Source organism: Dermatophagoides farinae, chromosome 4, assembly GCF_024713945.1.
Source record: "Dermatophagoides farinae isolate YC_2012a chromosome 4, ASM2471394v1, whole genome shotgun sequence".
Classification (NCBI taxonomy): Eukaryota; Metazoa; Arthropoda; class Arachnida; order Sarcoptiformes; family Pyroglyphidae; genus Dermatophagoides; species Dermatophagoides farinae.
In genome coordinates this window covers 2,566,773-2,585,945 of record NC_134680.1, presented here as the reverse complement: position 1 = coordinate 2,585,945, position 19,173 = coordinate 2,566,773, and the positions used below count along the sequence as shown (strand labels likewise).

General features: G+C 29.3%; 6 protein-coding genes across 9 annotated transcripts; 3 read left to right on the top strand and 3 right to left on the bottom strand.

Annotated features, from left to right (window-relative positions):
• Window positions 1-61: 61 nt before the first annotated feature.
• Window positions 62-989, bottom strand: Ntmt (N-terminal methyltransferase). The gene has a single exon (XM_047053331.2). The coding sequence runs from the start codon at window positions 857-859 to the stop codon at window positions 137-139; it is 723 nt and encodes a 240-aa protein (XP_046909287.1). The 5' UTR covers window positions 860-989; the 3' UTR covers window positions 62-136.
• A 34-nt stretch (window positions 990-1,023) lies between these two features.
• On the bottom strand, window positions 1,024-2,573 carry LOC124490776 (tRNA (guanine(10)-N(2))-methyltransferase TRMT11). Its single transcript, XM_047053327.2, has 3 exons — window positions 2,434-2,573; window positions 2,306-2,371; window positions 1,024-2,238 (listed from the first exon to the last, which is right to left on the bottom strand). Exons 1-3 carry the CDS (start codon window positions 2,494-2,496, stop codon window positions 1,066-1,068), a joined length of 1,302 nt encoding a protein of 433 aa, XP_046909283.1. The 5' UTR covers window positions 2,497-2,573; the 3' UTR covers window positions 1,024-1,065.
• Window positions 2,574-2,618: 45 nt separating this feature from the next.
• On the top strand, window positions 2,619-3,824 carry eIF2Balpha (eukaryotic translation initiation factor 2B subunit alpha). The gene is made up of 3 exons (XM_047053328.2): window positions 2,619-2,968; window positions 3,029-3,406; window positions 3,482-3,824. Exons 1-3 carry the CDS (start codon window positions 2,723-2,725, stop codon window positions 3,764-3,766), a joined length of 909 nt encoding a protein of 302 aa, XP_046909284.1. The 5' UTR covers window positions 2,619-2,722; the 3' UTR covers window positions 3,767-3,824.
• A 205-nt stretch (window positions 3,825-4,029) lies between these two features.
• On the top strand, window positions 4,030-13,939 carry Epg5 (ectopic P-granules autophagy protein 5). Of its 2 annotated transcripts, XM_047053326.2 has the most exons (3): window positions 4,030-4,290; window positions 4,425-11,187; window positions 11,261-13,939. In XM_047053326.2, the coding sequence occupies exons 2-3, from the start codon at window positions 4,467-4,469 to the stop codon at window positions 13,795-13,797; spliced, it is 9,258 nt and encodes a 3,085-aa protein (XP_046909282.2). In that variant the 5' UTR covers window positions 4,030-4,290; window positions 4,425-4,466; the 3' UTR covers window positions 13,798-13,939. The 2 variants fall into 2 exon arrangements, with proteins under 2 accessions (XP_046909282.2, XP_075586141.1); XM_075730026.1 differs by lacking the exon at window positions 4,030-4,290 and having other exon boundaries at window positions 4,360-11,187.
• On the bottom strand, window positions 13,788-14,943 carry LOC124490778 (uncharacterized). The gene is made up of 2 exons (XM_047053330.2): window positions 14,791-14,943; window positions 13,788-14,714 (listed from the first exon to the last, which is right to left on the bottom strand). The coding sequence occupies exons 1-2, from the start codon at window positions 14,852-14,854 to the stop codon at window positions 13,984-13,986; spliced, it is 795 nt and encodes a 264-aa protein (XP_046909286.1). The 5' UTR covers window positions 14,855-14,943; the 3' UTR covers window positions 13,788-13,983.
• A 1,772-nt stretch (window positions 14,944-16,715) lies between these two features.
• Window positions 16,716-19,150, top strand: LOC142597486 (uncharacterized). 3 transcript variants are annotated; one of them, XM_075730545.1, is made up of 4 exons: window positions 16,716-17,014; window positions 17,363-17,419; window positions 17,573-18,280; window positions 18,347-19,150. In XM_075730545.1, exons 2-4 carry the CDS (start codon window positions 17,368-17,370, stop codon window positions 18,796-18,798), a joined length of 1,212 nt encoding a protein of 403 aa, XP_075586660.1. In that variant the 5' UTR covers window positions 16,716-17,014; window positions 17,363-17,367; the 3' UTR covers window positions 18,799-19,150. The 3 variants fall into 3 exon arrangements, with proteins under 3 accessions (XP_075586660.1, XP_075586662.1, XP_075586661.1); XM_075730547.1 differs by lacking the exon at window positions 17,363-17,419 and having other exon boundaries at window positions 16,717-17,014; XM_075730546.1 differs by lacking the exon at window positions 16,716-17,014 and having other exon boundaries at window positions 17,363-18,280.
• Window positions 19,151-19,173: the final 23 nt, after the last annotated feature.

Genomic DNA, 19,173 nt, shown 5'->3' with positions numbered 1-19,173 from the left:
CACATTGATCGACCATTTGTGTGGCAATATCGATGAAAATGATTAAATCATGCACGATGTATTTATTATTGAATTTTATTTTATTGGTAAAAAATCAATTTTCAAAAAATTATATTTTTACAAAATCATTACTATATTATTGACGGGTTTTTGCATGAACTAGGACAAACATTTTAACAGGCAATAATTCTTTTGGCATTCTTTTTTGTCGAAAAATATCTTTAACAATTAAATTTGGTACTTTAGAAAATAAACTCAAAAATTGAGCCTCTGTTCTTGTTACAAAACCATCCTCATCGTCAACGTATGAATCTTCATCTTTAGATACATTATCTTTTACCACAATAAATCCATGCTGTTTATCAAGGATTCGAAGGCATTTTTCAAGAAATAAAATCAGATCCTCATCGGTCAGATATCCATAAACCCATTGACCCCAAATGCAATCATAGATTATACCATCGATAGGAGCAAATTCTTGCATTCCTTGTATATAAGTATGTTTCACACGATGATAACCATCACCAAGAAAATCTTTGGCTTTCAAAACGAATGTTTCATTTTGTTCGAGTAGATCGATTTCATCGAAAAATTTTGACAAAACATATTTACTAACACGGCCAATACCGGCGCCACAATCTAAACATCTAAGTGGACGTTTCAATGATTCGATCATTTTGATTGGTTTCAATAGAATCCTAAGTAATTTTCTGGATTCATCTACATCGCTGGTATTGATATTGGTCCAACCACCTAACATTCCATCAATATTCGGTGCAATACGTTCCCAATAAGATCGGCCTTTCTCATATAAATCATCATCGTCATGATCTTGTTTATCAGATTTTTCCATGGCCATTTGATGTTGACAAGTTTTACATAATACAGGTGATATTTATCAAATTAAAAAATTGAATTGAATTTTTCTTTTAATCACATGATTGAATGTAAAAATGAAAAAAAAACAGCAGATATAAAAATATTGGCTGAAGCACCATATTCATAGATTACGTTAATATGGAATATCACAAAAAAATTGAAAAATTTATTACATTTAAAAAGAAATTATAAAATTTTTTGCATTGTAACCAATATTCTTGAACAATTTTTCGTCAATTTTTGTTCACCAAATGATAATAAACGTAAACGTTGATGTTGAAAACGTAAGGACGGATCATTATGATGATCATATTTAGGTAATGAATCTATCTGTGACAATGTTTGAAATTGTTTCGTTGTTTCATTATTATAGAAACGTTTAAAATATGGTGCCCAAAATGTAACAATACCATTAGGTTTTAAATGTTGTGCAGAAAAATTCAATAAATCATGATATATATCATCAAGTTTATATTGTAATTTAGCTGGTAGATGTCGATCAAGATATTCAATTGGTATGGTTGGATCAGATTTTTTTGAACCAATACGTTCACGTGATTCTCGTATACCATATGGTGGATCAGTTATGATTGCATCGAATTCGATATTATTTCGAAATAATTGTAATGATGAATCACCGGCAATAACATTAAGATATCTAGATTCAAGTCCATATTGTTTTAGATTTCCTTGTACAGATTCATCGTCCTCACGTTTTTTGGCACCAACTCTTGTTGGTTTTATCATTCCATGTAATAATGGATAATCAATATCTGTACCGCAAACATAGGCACCATAATATGCAGCAGATACAAGTAAACTACCGGAACCAACAAATGGGTCATAAACAATATCATCCACATTGACACGGGCAATATTAGCCATCAGAAATGCTAATGTCGCATCCATCGATGTGTTGGCGATGAATTTTCTATTTTTCAATGAAAATGTTGATAACAATTTTCGATTACTGTTAGCGATCCATTTTCCAAATAAAATTTGATATGGCAGTTCAGGTTGTATATTAGGATTGAGTCCATAATATTCCATATAATAGAATGTTACATCGGGATTGGTCATTCGAATTGGTCCTTTCAATGACAAACCAGATAGCCGTTCGATACGTTCAATTTTTTGTGATTGTGAAATTTTCCTACCAAATGCTTCAACTTGTATTCGAAATGAGCAATTTTGATAATATTCATCATTTTTAATTTGTAAGCAATTATTTATTTCGTTAATAAATTGATTCAAATCGTTTGATGAAATCCAACATTCGAATAGACTAGTAGCTAAAATGATTCGATTGAATACCTTACGAAGTGTATCCTCATCACTAGTTTCAATGATCATGAATGGCTTTTGATTGATGAGAAAAAAAATCAAAATCGATTTCAATTGAATCATCACAAATGATAATAAATACCTTTTCCGATATTGGTTCAATGAATTTAAAATTCAATTTATACAAAGAAGCCAATGCATTGAATTCCTTGGATTTATTAGAAAAAACTCATTATTCATAAAATTCTAATACAATTTTCTTTTATTTACCATCGAACGGAAATTATTCAATTCATTAGCAAAACGGATGACATATCTTTTTGGAACAACCATTTTGAATTTTTTTTTCAAAAAAAAAGATTTTAATCAAATGTCATTCTTATTCGATATTTGAACGTTAAACACACAATAACACGTGAAAAAAAAAATTTCAAACCATCAATAAATGACATGACACATGATGATTGATCGATGATGCAACGTGTCTGTGATTCGATTGTTTATTCGAATTAAATTTTTTTAAAATAATCAATTAATTTTATTATTATTTTATATTAAAATGGCTGATTTTGATTTGGAAAAATTTTATAAATCTATAAATGATGATGAAAAATCATCGGCCATATTAACGTTGCAAACATTGATGGAATTTCTTCGTATGGATACATCACGTACGGCTAATGAATTATCTCGTAATCTTCGCGATGCTATTGATCAACTTAAAAAAATTGATCCAGTAATTGAAGTTGAATCGGTAGCTGAAATTTATTTTCGTTTCATTACGTTAAGTGCTGCTAAATTTGATGTGAGTTTTTATTTTCTTTTGTTTTTGATATAACAATATATTTTCTGTTTTCTATTAAAGGATTTTCAAGAACTCAAAGAAGAACTATCACGTCGAAGTAAATTATATATGGATAAAGTATCAAAAAGTCGTCAACAATTGGCAAAAGTTGCACAAAAATTCATAACCAATGATTCGACCATACTTGTTCATTCATTTTCAAGAGCTGTATTGGAAACATTATTGGAATGTCGAAATCAGAATAAATGCCTAAGAATTTTTGTTACCGAATCGGCACCAGATAATCGTGGTCGTGAACTTTGTGCCCAATTAAAATTAGAAGGTTTCGAGCAGGTAACATTGATTTTGGATTCAGCCGTTGGTTCTATGATGGACTGTGTAGATCTTGTGTTAGTTGGTGCTGAAGGTGTTACAGAAAGTGGTGGTATTATTAACAAGGTATTGTCGATTGAATCTTTTTTTTTTTTTTTTGATTAATCAATTAATTAATTTTTTGGGCCATCTAATTCGCAGATTGGAACCTATCAGATAGCCATATGTGCTAAAGCACATAATAAAACATTTTATGTACTTGCTGAAAATTATAAATTTATTCGCCTTTATCCACTCTCACAATCGGATATACCTGATCGTATTAGATTTCGAACATTACCATTGACCAGTATGAATCGTGCCAAACATGAATGTCATCCATGTGTTGATTATACACCACCCAATTATATAACATTATTATTGACTGATCTTGGTCCATTAACAACGGCTGCCGTTTGTGATATGTTGGTACAATTGTATACATGAAAAAAAATCATGAAATCAAAAAAAATCGAAATAAAAATTTTAAAATTTTCTTGAAAAATTATTCCATAAACCCCCCATCCAAATTTTTAAAAGTCCAGAGTAAAAAATTCATGACCGTTCTAATAGGACGTATAGGGATTTTTTTTTTGCATTTGTTTACAAAAAAAAAAAATTTTTTTTTCTATTTTCTCATGCTATTTATGCATGATGATAATCATCACTTTTAAATGATCGTTAAATTGCGTCTTTGTATTTCGATTTTGTTTCTTGATCAACAACTGCGAAAAAACGATTGATAATTGATATGATTGAATTTGCATAAACGCACAAACACACATACCTATAGCTACAAATGGTGATAAATTTATTAAATTTAGATCATCAGCAATAAATAAATATTTTTATCAAAATAACAATGTCTTTCGATTGATTCATCGTTGATAATTACCGTTTATCAATTGCAATCGCTAAACCAAATATATAAGTGAAAACAAGAAATTTTTTTTCTTTATTTGTGATAAAACGTATGTGTCCTGTTATTGTTGTTGTTTTTTTGATGAGCAATGTTGATTCCATTCGATTGGGCTCAATAAATAATAAATGAAATTAATATTTTTTTTTATTAAAAATTTTCCCATTTTCTTTTCATGTCATACAGAATATAGTTGTTGGTGATTTTTGATTATTGTATGATCAAATCATGTCGGAAAATCTTCATTCAACAACATCCACTAATGATGAAATGGATACGATCCATAATATGTCCAATGATGATTCTGACGGTCAAACAAAATCATTGTATCCAAATATTCATTCACCACCTCAGTCATTGTCACAACCATCATCATCTACTTTAACATTATCTTCGGCTCAGATTCCATCACAATCAATGATTATGACATCTTCAATGTTGTCATCTATGTCATTATCTGGAACGAATCGTACGCAACAAATAACAACCACAACATCATCATCGTGCCAAAAATTGGAAAAACTTCGCATTATCAAACCTTTTGATGAACGACAACTATTAGAATTTTATCGTAATCCATTATTGGATTCGAATGAAAAATTTATACAACATTTTCAGGAACGTTATTTTTCACGTTCCACTAGTGCCACTAATGATTATTATGATCTAATCATACGATTAGATAAATCTGTTGAACGATTTCAGGATATAAGAAAAAATATTGATGAGTATATCGAACAGATTAATCAAGCTGAACAGGAAAAATGTTGGAATCGTAGTGAACATCATCTACATCAAAGTGATCGTTGTGGTGATGGCCAATTAGTTGAAGCACAACATGATTATCAACGTTATCATTTTGATCAGGATTATGTTAACAATACATTAGATCGTTACCATTATCTATTACGTGAACGTCTTGTTAATGAACATGTTGTACATTCATATTTTCATAAATATTTTCAATTACGATTCGAATTAGTCATCTATGAAGCGGACGACATTATTCAACGTTTAGAACGAAAAATTACGAATTACAATTATTCAAATCAACAGCCAATCAATCAGAATTTTGATTCACATTTATCCATTGGTACTGTTATTGATGATCAGACTTCTACGAATTGTAGTTCAAGTATTTTTGATCAAACCGAAATTGATGTTGTCACACAGATATATCAATTAGAACCATCAACACGATTACTTCATGAACAACTTTTGGATCTATTTGCCGCTTTATTCGCTTATTATCGTCGTACAATGGCGGACAACAACAATTCGAATGAAAAACTCAAACTACATTGTTATCAAGCAATAATGCATTTATGTCGAAAATTTTTAAATAAATTAGCTAAATATTCTGATCGATTATTTCTACTCAATCAGATACTGAGATGTCCTGCAGGTTCTTCTAGTGAATTTTCCAATCTCTTAGAACCATTGGATCCTTTACCATTAAAATCAAATGGACAACAATTTGAATTAGCTAAACAATATGTTGATTATGGTGTTGTAACTATTGCAACGATATTATCACCGATAAAATCCTGTAAAAGTGAACATCATTCAAAAATGATTACTTCAAACAACAATGCTGGAGAACAAGATAAATCGAATAAAGAATCATTATGGCTAATGGTAGATAATGATTTAGATGATGAAGAATTCTGTCTAGATCAATCGCCATCTCCTATAGCAGAATTGACTGAAAATGATATAATCTGTTATCTTTCACGAGTTCCATTCCGTGAAATGCTTCATTTCATGTCGCTAATCACTGATGATAATGATGGCCAAAACTTTGAAAACAACGAAGATAATGATACGATCAATTCATCAACAGAAACATCAATGATACGTTTGTTTGCATTTAGTACTCGTTTGATACAAATATTTCGCCATGGTTTGCAGAATTTTAATTGTTTACGTTTTAAACGATTAACATTGTATCTAGCATCGATGATCAAACAGATTATCAAAACTATATCGGATAATTGGCGATGGTGTAAGGAAAAATTTACGACCAAAGATCAAGCATTATTGATTCGATTACAAGTGGAATTTGATCATTTTATGTTACGATCCATTACGGCAATACTTTCAACAAATCGTCGTGGTGTATGGCCATTATTGGCTAAAATTGATTTCGAAGGAATTTCCGAACCAATGCTCTGGAACATATTATGGGTAGTATATCAGAATGGCCGTAATGAACAGAATGAAATTGCTAGTGGTCTTTGTCCATATATGAGTTCGAATTATTGGAAAGATAAATTCCGTAGTCATGTACATTGGAAATTTGTTTTCATTGAAAAATTAGCCATCCTATCATTGGAAGAGGCAAGTGGTCTGTTAGATTTTTTCTACAATATGGCAATATCAAGATCAAAATTTGAATCATTAATGGAATTATCATCATCATCAACAACAACAATGTTTAATGATTTATCATTCGATAACATACAACATGTTGATGATTTTCTTCGTGAAATTATCGAACGTTTTGCTGAAATTTGTCTATTACGTAAATTATATTCATATCCATTGGATTTTGAAAATCAAATGTCACAAATTAATCCCAATCAATATTTAATATTGAATAATCAAGAATTCTATAGTACGAAAGGTGTTGCTTGTCTAATCAAATTGCTCACACGTTATAAATCAATGTTATTCCTATTGTTACAATTTCTTCAATCAATCAATGACGAATCAAATCTTTTGATACAACCATGTTTAGATCTATTCACATCGATCGTTATCAATGATTGGAAACCTGAAATACGATTATTTTCATTACTTTATAAATGGCTCACCGAACGTCCATATGATCATGTTCATAATCGTTTTGCAAGAATTTTATTGACAAAAATTGGCTGGAATCGTATACTGGTGCAAAATGATCAATGTTTAATGATACCGATACAACAGCAACAACAATTTGCATTGAAATTATATCAAGCAATGGAACAACATTTTAAATCTATTAATCGTGCTGATGCTATCAATTCTAATAATAATGACACGAAAACAAAGATTATGATCGAATACCCTATAATTCAAAATGAACATCTATCTAATGAAGAACATCGTTTACATATAGCTCAATCCCATAATCCTAACGATTATGGTTGTTGGTGTTGGTCAATGTTACTTTCATTACGTCTTCATCCATTAGATCTAATACCGGATGAATCATGTTGGGATGATATTATTTATGGTTCGGAACATAAAAATAAATATTCATCTTCAAGACGAAAACATTGGACAATGCAATATATGATGAAATTTAATTATGATTCTGAAATGATACAGATTGCTCGTGGTATCGAAATGGATAATCCATATGCTATTTATATTGCAGCTATGATGAGTGATTTATTATTCAATGCTGGTCATTCATCGATCGATCTTAAACGAATGACTGAATTGAATGATCAATTAATTCGTGGTGGCCATCTAATTCCTATGCTTCATATACTTTATCATTTTCTTCCATTTTGTTTTGAAAATGATGGCGAACTTCGTGCGAATTCTTCATTCATTTTATCGATTTTAACATTGCTACAAAATGATATGACAGCTGAACAATTGTCAAGCATAATTCTATTACAACGGAAACATTTTTCCCGCACAGAATATTCTCAACAAACATGTCAAGCATGGACTGAATGTTTATTTGAAACAATGAATCGTTGCTTAAATATGAAAACATCATCATGGTTATCATCATTTATGCCACAATTTTTACAATCATCATCAAGTACACTGAATGTTATCGATATGATACTTGGAAAAATTACGATAATATTTGATCAATTATCGATGGAATTACTTCTTGAAAATGGTGATTGTCTAAAATTATATCAACAATATTTATGCCGAAAATTATATGGTCGAATGATGAATTGGAAACTAACACAATTGGATTCCGTTTCTGGATTATCGTCTGCCGGTAATTCCGGTTCTGGTGTATTATCATCTTCATCATCACCAGCATCATGGCTATCATTGTATTGGTATTCAAACGAAATAAATGTACCAGCATATCTACCTGATAAAACATTAATACGATCACCATGGATGACACCATTTCATCTATTACTTCGACATTGTTTAAATTCAAAACAATCAATTCGAATCCGACAACCAGTGTATCTGATTTTTTTGCAAACCGAAATTGATATTCGTCGTACGTTTAATATATGGAATTATTTGGTTTTTGAATTACGGAAAACACAGTGGAACTCGAATGAAACACATATCGATTATACGATGATTGAAACAGAATTAACACAAGCATGTACGATATATGAAAAGGCACCGCTTCCATGTCAGTTATTACCGTTAAATTTACTTACAGTTTATCTATTGAAATTGATTCCAACAGCAGATTCACAATCATCATCTGATCGTCATCCACATCCAATGATACCATTATTATGGCGACAATTTTTCTCCAATTATTTTCTCTATACTGATTCATTGTCAACGATTGGTAATCGATTTATTGATACGACAAGATTAAAACAATTGAATGATCGATTGAATTCGTTATTCGATTATCATAATCAACGATGGATTCGATTGAATAATGAACGACCAACGAATGACTCAATTTCTATTGATTCTGAATTAGTTCAAAATGAACTGCAACAGCAACAACAAAGTGATTCAATATCGGCTTTATTATTTGAAGATCGTTTAGTAAAATTATACCGTGCATATCGAATATGGCTCAAGGATAATCGTTTTCTACAATATGCCGATTTAGATGATGAACAATTTGCTAAACCAGAAATTCAGATAAAATTACTCAATTCAGTTGTATCGGTTTCATGTGGCCGACAAATCATCGTTGGCCATAATTATCATTTCATTCAGGAAAATTTTTGGCCCGAATTTGATCATTTAAATACATTTTTCATGCTCAACTATGTTCATAAAATACCGTTACAATCGTATATATTGTTACATGAACAATCATGGATTCGATTAGTGAAACCAATTCTTGAATCATTGAAGCATTTCAATGACGATTTTGATGATAATGATAATGGCGATGACAATGATAATAATAATATTGATCGAAAATTACTCAAACTTCCAGAATCATCATCAAATGAAATTCAATTTATCGATACCGCCGCATCGAGGCAATCTATTAGGCAATCTGTTGAATATAATCAGAGTGATCGTTTTGGACAAATTATTGAATATTTTACCAAACTTACCGCATCACTTAATTGTAATATTCTATTCCTGGACAGTGATATTGGATATAATTTAGGCTATGTACTTGATGATAATAATCAATTTACCGTTGATTTTGATGGACAAAAATCCGAACAAGATATATCCATCGTATTTGTTATCATTCATCAGATTGTCGATAATATTGTTGAAGAAGCACGTTTTGTTGAAAATCAATTGGAAAAATTTAATACATTAAATGTTGAATTCTGTAAAGATATTCTACCGAAATTATATCATGATGTTAGTCGTGATCTTATACAAAGAATTAGCTGTGATCGATCAGAATTTGATCCAAGTGGTTGTACAAAACCTGCTGCAATTAAATTTGAATTCATTGAATCATTATTGAATAATTATATTAAACAAAAATTGGATCGTAATCGCGCCGAAATGGATACAATTATAACATCCTTAATTGAAGATGTACCTGGACAAAAAGTAGTTGCATCCATATATTTTATGCAAAAAATTGCCAATTATCTTCTACGTTTCTATATCGATGGTTCATATCCTCAACGATCGGAAAATAATAACCAACAACAACGAATTCAACGTCTATTCGAAACAATGTCCGGTTGGATAAATTCAATCAATCTAATTGGTATTAAATATCATTTAACTGGACAATTATTGGACATTTTTCTAGATATGTTACAGAAATTATCCACTAATTATGTGGATGAAATTAATCATTTTTATCTAAATACAGCATTACAACGAAGTGTTTCAATGTCATTGACACAACAATTAGCACCATGTTTAACACCATCGAAAACATCGCCAAAAATGTTTATACAGATGTATAAATTGATTGGATCACGATTAAATCAACAACATCAACAACAACAACAACAACAGCATTTAACATCACCTCCGCAGAGTATTTTCGTATTATTAAGTAAATTCGATGTTGCTACATGGTTACAATTATCACATCTAAAGGATGAACAACGTCTCGATCTTCTTGAATGTTTATTTCAATGTTTTACATTTTTCGGTCCAAATCCAAGTGATGATTATCTTGTTATCTATGATCTTTATCGTAAACATTTACAGGATATGATATTATATCGTTTTCCAATATTTATGACAAATATTCTGGCCTATATGCTACAAGGAATGAATGAACAACAATTAGCGCCGACATTATGGAATAGTATTCTACATACGTTTGGTTTTTATACAAAAAGTTTATCATCATTTTCATCGTTAACGAAATATACACGACCAAAATTGAATGAAAATAGTAGTTATATTGATGATTGTGAACGTGAATTGTCGATCATTGATTTTGATTATCAAACATTCGATGATGATCTACGTATGTATGTTATGCGACAAAAATTATTCACATCACATGAACTTTATAATCTACTTAAATTAATGTTGGAATTTAAACATAATCTCCATAATCCACAACATCAGCAACAACAACAGCCAGAATTTTTAGATCATTTCAAGATTTATAATGTAAAATTCTTACAATTTCTAACATTCATATCATATTGTTGGATCAATTCGAATGCTACCACATTGCCAGACGACATTTCTATAATATGGCTGCCATTTTTTGAAAATTGGCGATCCTGGATCTTTCCCCGCCATAATACTAAATTCATACAATGGGAGCATTTTTGTTTTGCTTGGCAATTGTTTATCATTTCCGTTCAATTTATGTTGGATTCATTTTATGGTAAATATTTTTAGGTTTCTATTGTTTGAATTTAATTGTTTTTTATTTTTGTATTCATTTGGAAAAAAAACAGATGGCCAATCACAGATACTTTCCTGTATATGGCAACCATTTATGACATTCATATTGGAAACACGATCAGTCGAACGTACCGATGTTGAAATGTTTGAATCAAAATTATTACAACTAAAAAATTGGTCACAATTCTATCCATCCATTACCGATATAAAACTTATGTATGAATCAATTGTAATGGAACGTTATTCCGTGGAACGGCTTAATTCATTTGTCATATCCAGAATACAATGGAATCAAGCGTTACTTAATTCACCACAACATATTTCGATCGATAATGCTGTTGAGATTTTGGAAAATCTTACCTATACAATCATATCGTTAGTCGATCAACCTTACATTGGACAGGTAGATTTTCCTACCATTCCATTTTGGCTATTACCAAGTCAAAAAATCAAAAAAATTGTCATAACATTGTTGGAAGTGATGAAAAAACGCGTATCTATCGATATGGTTGATAAAAATTTGAGTACCAAACAGAAATCTACAGATTCGGATAGCGATAATCAATTGTTGATCATTATGCGATTGTTGAAAGCATTGGTACAACTTCATAATGTTGACACCGTTACCGAATCAGAAACTGATCCAATTCGACAACAACAAAATGCAGCAAAAGTTATATATTATGCTCATTCTATCGGATCGTTTATATCATATCTGGCTAATCAAAATGTTGATTATATTGCCAAAAATCCAGATTCTATGCGCTCATTCCTAAAAGATTCGATCGAATCATTAAGACCGACAATTGATTCATTTGATATGACTGATCGTGTGTCGATATTTTGTGAGCTGTTACAATCATTGAATGAAATTCAAGATTCATTTATTCGTGATCGATTGGCTACACATTTTGTTACCTTATTTTCTTATATGACTTCAAGTCAATTATTTGCCGAAATTATATTTGCAATTGGAAAGATTATCTATTCAATTAAAACGGCAATCTTTCTACTCGAATGTTTATTGGAAAATTATTTTGATCTTGCTGGTGATCTACAATATCTGATTGATAACCTTGAAATTGTTCATCTGAATAAACATCTAAATACTTTGAATAATTCACAGACAAATTTATTACAACAATCATCAACGAATTGTGATGGTAATAATAGCGATCCAATTACAATCACAACAAGTGGGAATCATATTGAAGATTTTATGCTTGAATCCATCAAAACTCGTAGCTGTCTTTTATTATTGATTTATATTCATCGCCGATTAAAGCATCGAACCGTGCCAGATATTTGTACACGTCGTTATGTATACAGTATAATGATGCAATGTGCACAACATTTCAAATTTGGTACTCAACCGCAACATTCCCAACAGCTGTATGGCAAATTTTTCGATGAACCAAAACAATGTTTTTTTTGGTGCAGATTATTTGATCTGCTTACATTTGATCATAGTTCAATTAGTGATGGTTTAAATATTTCTATACATCATCTATCATCATTGAAGACGACCAATATTATGATGACCAAAAGTAATTCTTCTATACTATCAACTAGTCGATCATTGATGGATATGCCAATAGTGTATACGGCAAAGATTGCACAAAATTCATCATCATCATCACTATTATCATTACCACCTCAATCATCAACATCATCACCATTATCACATACCCGAAAGACAGGATTTATGGATCCGAATCAACTTTCATTGGATATACATCAGGAAGAGGTGTCACAAGCTATTCATACATTATTATTATTATGTCAATCACTTAATTCATCCATTTCTGATTCATTAAATCGTGGATTTTTTGGCCTATTTCGTACACAAAAACCACCATCAAATCAATGTTTATTTCTATTACAATCATTAGTACTACATGGTGCCTGTACAATGATGGAAACATTTTTTCCTGAATTTGATTACCATCAAACATCATCATCATCTACTACAACAGATCATGATGAACAATCACAAGCAAAAATTGCAAATGTTGATACAATTCGTCAACGATTACAAACTGATCTAAACGAATTGATACGTACATCTCATCAACGTATACGTAGTTGGCGTAAAAATAAATCATTTCAAGATATATGGTCATTGATTGATAAGTTACTTGATTATACTAAACCAATGGTCATATCGGTACAATGTAGTAATGAATATCATCATCATCAACAAGAACAGCATAATATTCATCAACAATCGAATAATAATAATAATCGAAAAAATATTATTGAACTTAATAATGAAATTGATAATCATCATCATAATCCTGAAATACCAATATTTTTAATCGGTGATGATGATGATGATTATGATGGTAGCAGTGAACCAACATCGCCAATAATTGATACGGCAATTAATAATTTAATTAATCCAAATGATAATAATAATGATGATGGTAATGGTGGACAAATGAATAATAATCAAATGGAATTATTGACAAAACAATGGCTTCGTTATTATATAAGACTTTCACAACATCAACAACAACGTTTTCATCTAATACAACGATGGCTTTTAGATCTTTATAATAATCATAATTATATGAAACATTTTATTTAATCATCGATAACCAATTTGTGATTTATTTTGATCAGTTAATCATGTTGTTAATATAAATCGTGATTGTTGATTTATTTTTTTCGTCATTTGACAATTAATTGAAAATTAAATAAACAATAAAAATAAAAGGATTTATTTCTAATTGATTTTATTTTAATTGTGAGATTGTGTTGTCGATTTCTGGATTCAAAGATTATCCTCTTCAATTTTATATAATTCCTCTTCAAGACGACGTTCGTGTTCTAAAATTTTTTCAACAATTTGTTCAGAAATCTGTGGGGATAGCTTAAAATCGGTTGATTTTAATTCACGTTCCAATTGTTCAATCTGTAATATTTCATCCTTAATACTTTGTGCTTGATCACTTTTACCATGCATGAATAGATATCCAATATCAGCATATGCACGTGTTTTCAATGCATCCATTAGATGTAATAATTGTACATATTCTGGATCGGTACCTTTTTCACCTAGATACAATAATTCATGTATACGTCCCATTGTTTTACCAACTTGCATTTCAGCATGATAAACAAATTCACGAAAAAATGGATTTGAACTATCAACATCATCAGATTCTTTTTTCAAATGTTCAGTATATTTTATCAATGATGTTAATTCTTTTTCCAATGATCCGGCAAAATAATTTCGATCCAAACGATATTGTTCTAATGCTGTTTTTGTTTCACTAATCAATTGATCAGCTCTGGTTATTAATCGACGTAAAAGTTCAGCAGGATTCATTAATGTTGTCGGTGGTTGTGTCGGTGGTTGGGTTGTTGGTGGTGGTGGCTTTGTTGTCGGATGTGGTGGTGGCTTTGTTGTCGGATGTGATGGTGGTTTTGTTGTCGGATGTGGTGGTGGCTTTGTTGTTGGTGCAGCCATTATGACAAGATTTCTGGCCTGGGCTATATTGACTATAAATGTTTGAATATGAGAATTAAGAAAAGTCAAAATTATTAATCATTATGCATTCAATATAATGTAACATACCGTTATTAATCAAGACAAATAAACCAATCAAACCTACTATTATCATTCGTATGGAATTTGCCATTTTGTTCGAACAAATAATTGTTTTTTTCAGATTTACAAATTAAAAAAGAGAGAAGAAAAAAATTTAAAATAATCATGGTTATCAACGGATATCCATTGGCTTTTATTCAAAATCCATAAAAGCAATAAAGTGAGATTATTTTATCAATTTGTTCAATTAAGATAATGATAAAACAAAAGAAAATGTTCCAAAAAAATGCCAATACAATAACATTTATCTTAATTGAAATCCAGGAAAAAAATCCTTAATTTTCCTGATAATTTTCCATTGTGCTTAGCATACGGATCCAATAAATAAAAAAAATTTGGATTGGGTTGTGTGCCAATTAAATCAAATTTCAATAAATAAAAAGAGTGATAAATCGATTTCATTGTATAATAATCAATCGATTGTGTGTATTTGTTCCCCAAACCCACCACTCCACATTTCAAATATTTGACAAAAAATTAAAAAAATGTCTGGATTTTTTTTTTAAATGAGAAATAAGTAACCAACCAAAAGAAAAAAAAATCCACTACTACTTGACATTATTATTATCTGATTATGCGGAGTAAGTGAGTGAATTGGAGAAAAACAAATCGATTATAAATTCAAAAAAAAAAAAAAAATATCGATCGTTTTCTCCAAAAACTGTCCTTCAATGATTTGATGACGATGATGACGATGACGACAACATTTACCTAAAGCTTATCAAAGTATCGGAAATTTCTTTAGTTCTTCATTCTGAATTAATTTATGAAAAAAAAAATTTAATTTTTTTCATTGAAAATGATTCTATATTATGAATATAACATCCATGTTTTTTTTATTATTTCCAAAAATTTTTTTTTATTATCCTCGAGGTAAAAATTCAATTTTCAAAATTTCCATGATCATGATGATGATTAAAGAAGAAAAAAAACTTGGAAAAAAATGATAATAATAATGGACCCACGTCATTATCGTCACACAACAATCGTTCGATAAACAACATTCGAATTCAAATATGGTGTGTGTGTGTGTGTGTGTGGATATGATAATGATCATGCATGATGAATGAATGGAATACGTGATCTTGGTCGCATTTGTAAACGAACATGATGATTCAAAATTGTTCATTGTAAAAAAAAACTTGTTTTTTTTTTGTTGCTTCCGGCTGGATTTTTTTCTACTCTTTTTTTTTACCTAGAAATCAAACTTGATAGCCATCTTTGCATTTTTTTTTCTTCTGATTTCTTTTCTATAGATATGAAAACAAAAACCGTTTCTAAATTTGATGATGGTGGTTTTTTTTAATCATCATATCTCGAATAGATAGCCAACAATTTTCTGTCAATAAATTTTTTTTTCAAAGAAAAAAAGGAATGTGAATGAATGAATGAATGAAATGATCATAATATACCATTTGATAAACATGTTTATTTTTTTCCAAGTTCATTAAAGATGATAAATATTTTTGTTCAATTGGATTTTATGATAAAAAAAAACGAATGTATTGCGTGTATTCGAATGCATGAATCAATAGTAGTGACAAATAATTACATCAATGTTGTTGTTGTTGTTGTTGTTGTTAAAATAGAACCAATTAAACATTCAATGGGAATGAATATTTCGCATTTCTCAAAAAAATGAACTCAACAGAAAATCTGGATTCATACACAAACAAGAAATATTATTGGAAATAATAAAGTCTTATTATATTTTCGATTGTGATAATAATAATGAAATGAAATAAAGAATTCATTCGAATCGGTTATAATTTATAAAATTCGAATAATAATAATAATTGATTATTGATGATAAAAATAAATTGATTAGATTCCATATAATAAACACACACACACACGTGATATTCATTCATTCATCGATCATCATCTTCATTCGAATCACTAAAATATATTGCTTCAAGCCATGTACATTCATTTTTCAAGTTCAAGTTTTTTTTTTGAAAAATCTTGGATGACCTTGTATATGTGTGAGTGTGTGTGTGTGTTTTTTTTTTTTTTTATTCCAACATACATACATAATCAACACACATTGATTAAAATTTCCTCATTGAATCAAATGATCAAATAAATTTTCAACGTCGTTTGTAGTAATAATATGTAGGGCGGTGATTTTCTTCATTTCATTGTCATCATCATCATCATCATCAACATTATCATCATCACATTGATTGATGTAAGTTCGATATTAATGAATTATAATTTAAAATATATAAAAAAATAAATTCACCCTTTCTTCGTCTTCATTCCTTTAAATTTAATGACGTCAGCATTACAAAATTTATTCATAATATATAGTAATGAAAATGACGAAATTTTATTGTTGTTAATATCGATATATCGATATTATTTTTGATATATGACGAAATCTAAATGGATTTGCCATAAAAACAAACTTGTTTGATTCCGATGAAAAGATAATCTGTTATATAGCTACCATTTATGCATGTATATAAATGTAATGGTGAACATGTAATACAAGTGTATATATATTTTTTTCATTTTTTTTCCTTTAAATAAATAGATTCGATGTTTGAAAATTTTTGTTTCATTCGTCAAAAACAAATACTAAAGCCAAAAAGTAACATATTGAACCAAAAAAAAAAAACAAAAACAAACAAGTTGCATATGGATATTTTTAGATATTTTTAATTGTTTTCAATTCTAAAGATTTTTCTTTTGATATCTTTCTATCTCTCTCTCTCATATGATTGAAAAATGATTTTTGATATAGAAAATTGTTCACCGGAAGAAGAACAACGACACCATAATTCGGCTGGTGTTAATTTGAATTTTCAATGTTTATCTGGTACATCATCATCAACAATACAACATTCATCATCAAATATATCACGAAGACGATCATCATCGAATCAATCGATTATTATTCATCGACAATCAACAACAATGAACATAACATCATCACAACAACAACGATGTATATTATTTGAACGTATTAAACAATTTTATTCAATATTATTAATGATGGCCATCATTTTGACATTAATACGGCTAACAACCTGGATTGGTGACAATTCTAATCACCATCATCGTCGACATCATAATTTTATAAATAATCCAAAATTATTAACAATCAAAGATCATCATCGACAATATATACAACAATATCAAAATTTTTATAAAAATAATCAAAATAATGATGAAAAATCATCGAATCTTCAAAATAATATAACAATAGATAATAATCATAATAATGATAATACAAAAAATAAAACTCAACAGAATCAGAAGCAACAGCAACAGCAACAAAAACAACAATCCGAACCTAAATGGGAAATAGCATTACAACGACAAATTGTTCAACAATCGAATATAATCGATTGTGCAACATTATTTCTTTATCTAATGTCATTATATAGTGTTTATAATGAAAATTATACACTATCCTCGACAACAACAATATCGATGATTTTTATGATTGGTATGTTTGATATTAATTGATTTTGTTTGAAAAATTAATTAATTATTCATTTTTCTCTTTTAATAGTAATCAAATTATATCTAATACTGTTTGATCCGATCATAATATGGTGGAATATTTTCCAGTTAATCATACCAATTATTATTATAATTGTTTCATTAATATATCTAATTCAATTGGATTATCTAATCAAATATTATGAAACATTATTTCCCACAACAACAACACCGATACCAACTACAATGACAACATCTTCATCATCAACCGATACAATCTATTCAGATCAGGAACGTCGTCTTCATCAATTAGCCATTACAAATCGTAATAATAATAGAGAATTGATTACATCTACATCAAGACCGAATGATTTACCACCAACATATCAAGAAGCACTTGATTGTCCATTTCCTAAATATTATTCTGATGAAATAAAAGTTTCAATGAATAATGAAAATGATAATGATGATAATGATAGAAATTCACATTTAATTACGAATGAAAAAATTAATGAAGCTTGATTATTATATCAAATATTTTTTTTTTTTGTTTTGTTTCTATTCAATGTTATTTTCCAAACTAGTCATCGTCATCATCATCGTCGTCGTTATTGCCATAATCAAAAATATATCAATATTACGATTACGATATCCAAAAAACCTAATCTCATGTGATCTCCTTGACAGGCTAACTGACTGTACATACACATTTACATAAAAAACTGTTTGACAATTTGTTGATAAAGATTTGTTTCTTATTTTTTTTAATTTGTTATTCATTCAGAATGCTTTCTTTCATACTTTGTAGTTTAATTATTATCTATAAAAGACTTTTATGAATTTGATTTAATTCATAATAAAAAGAGACTTTTTCTATTTTGCATCGTTGTTTTTTTG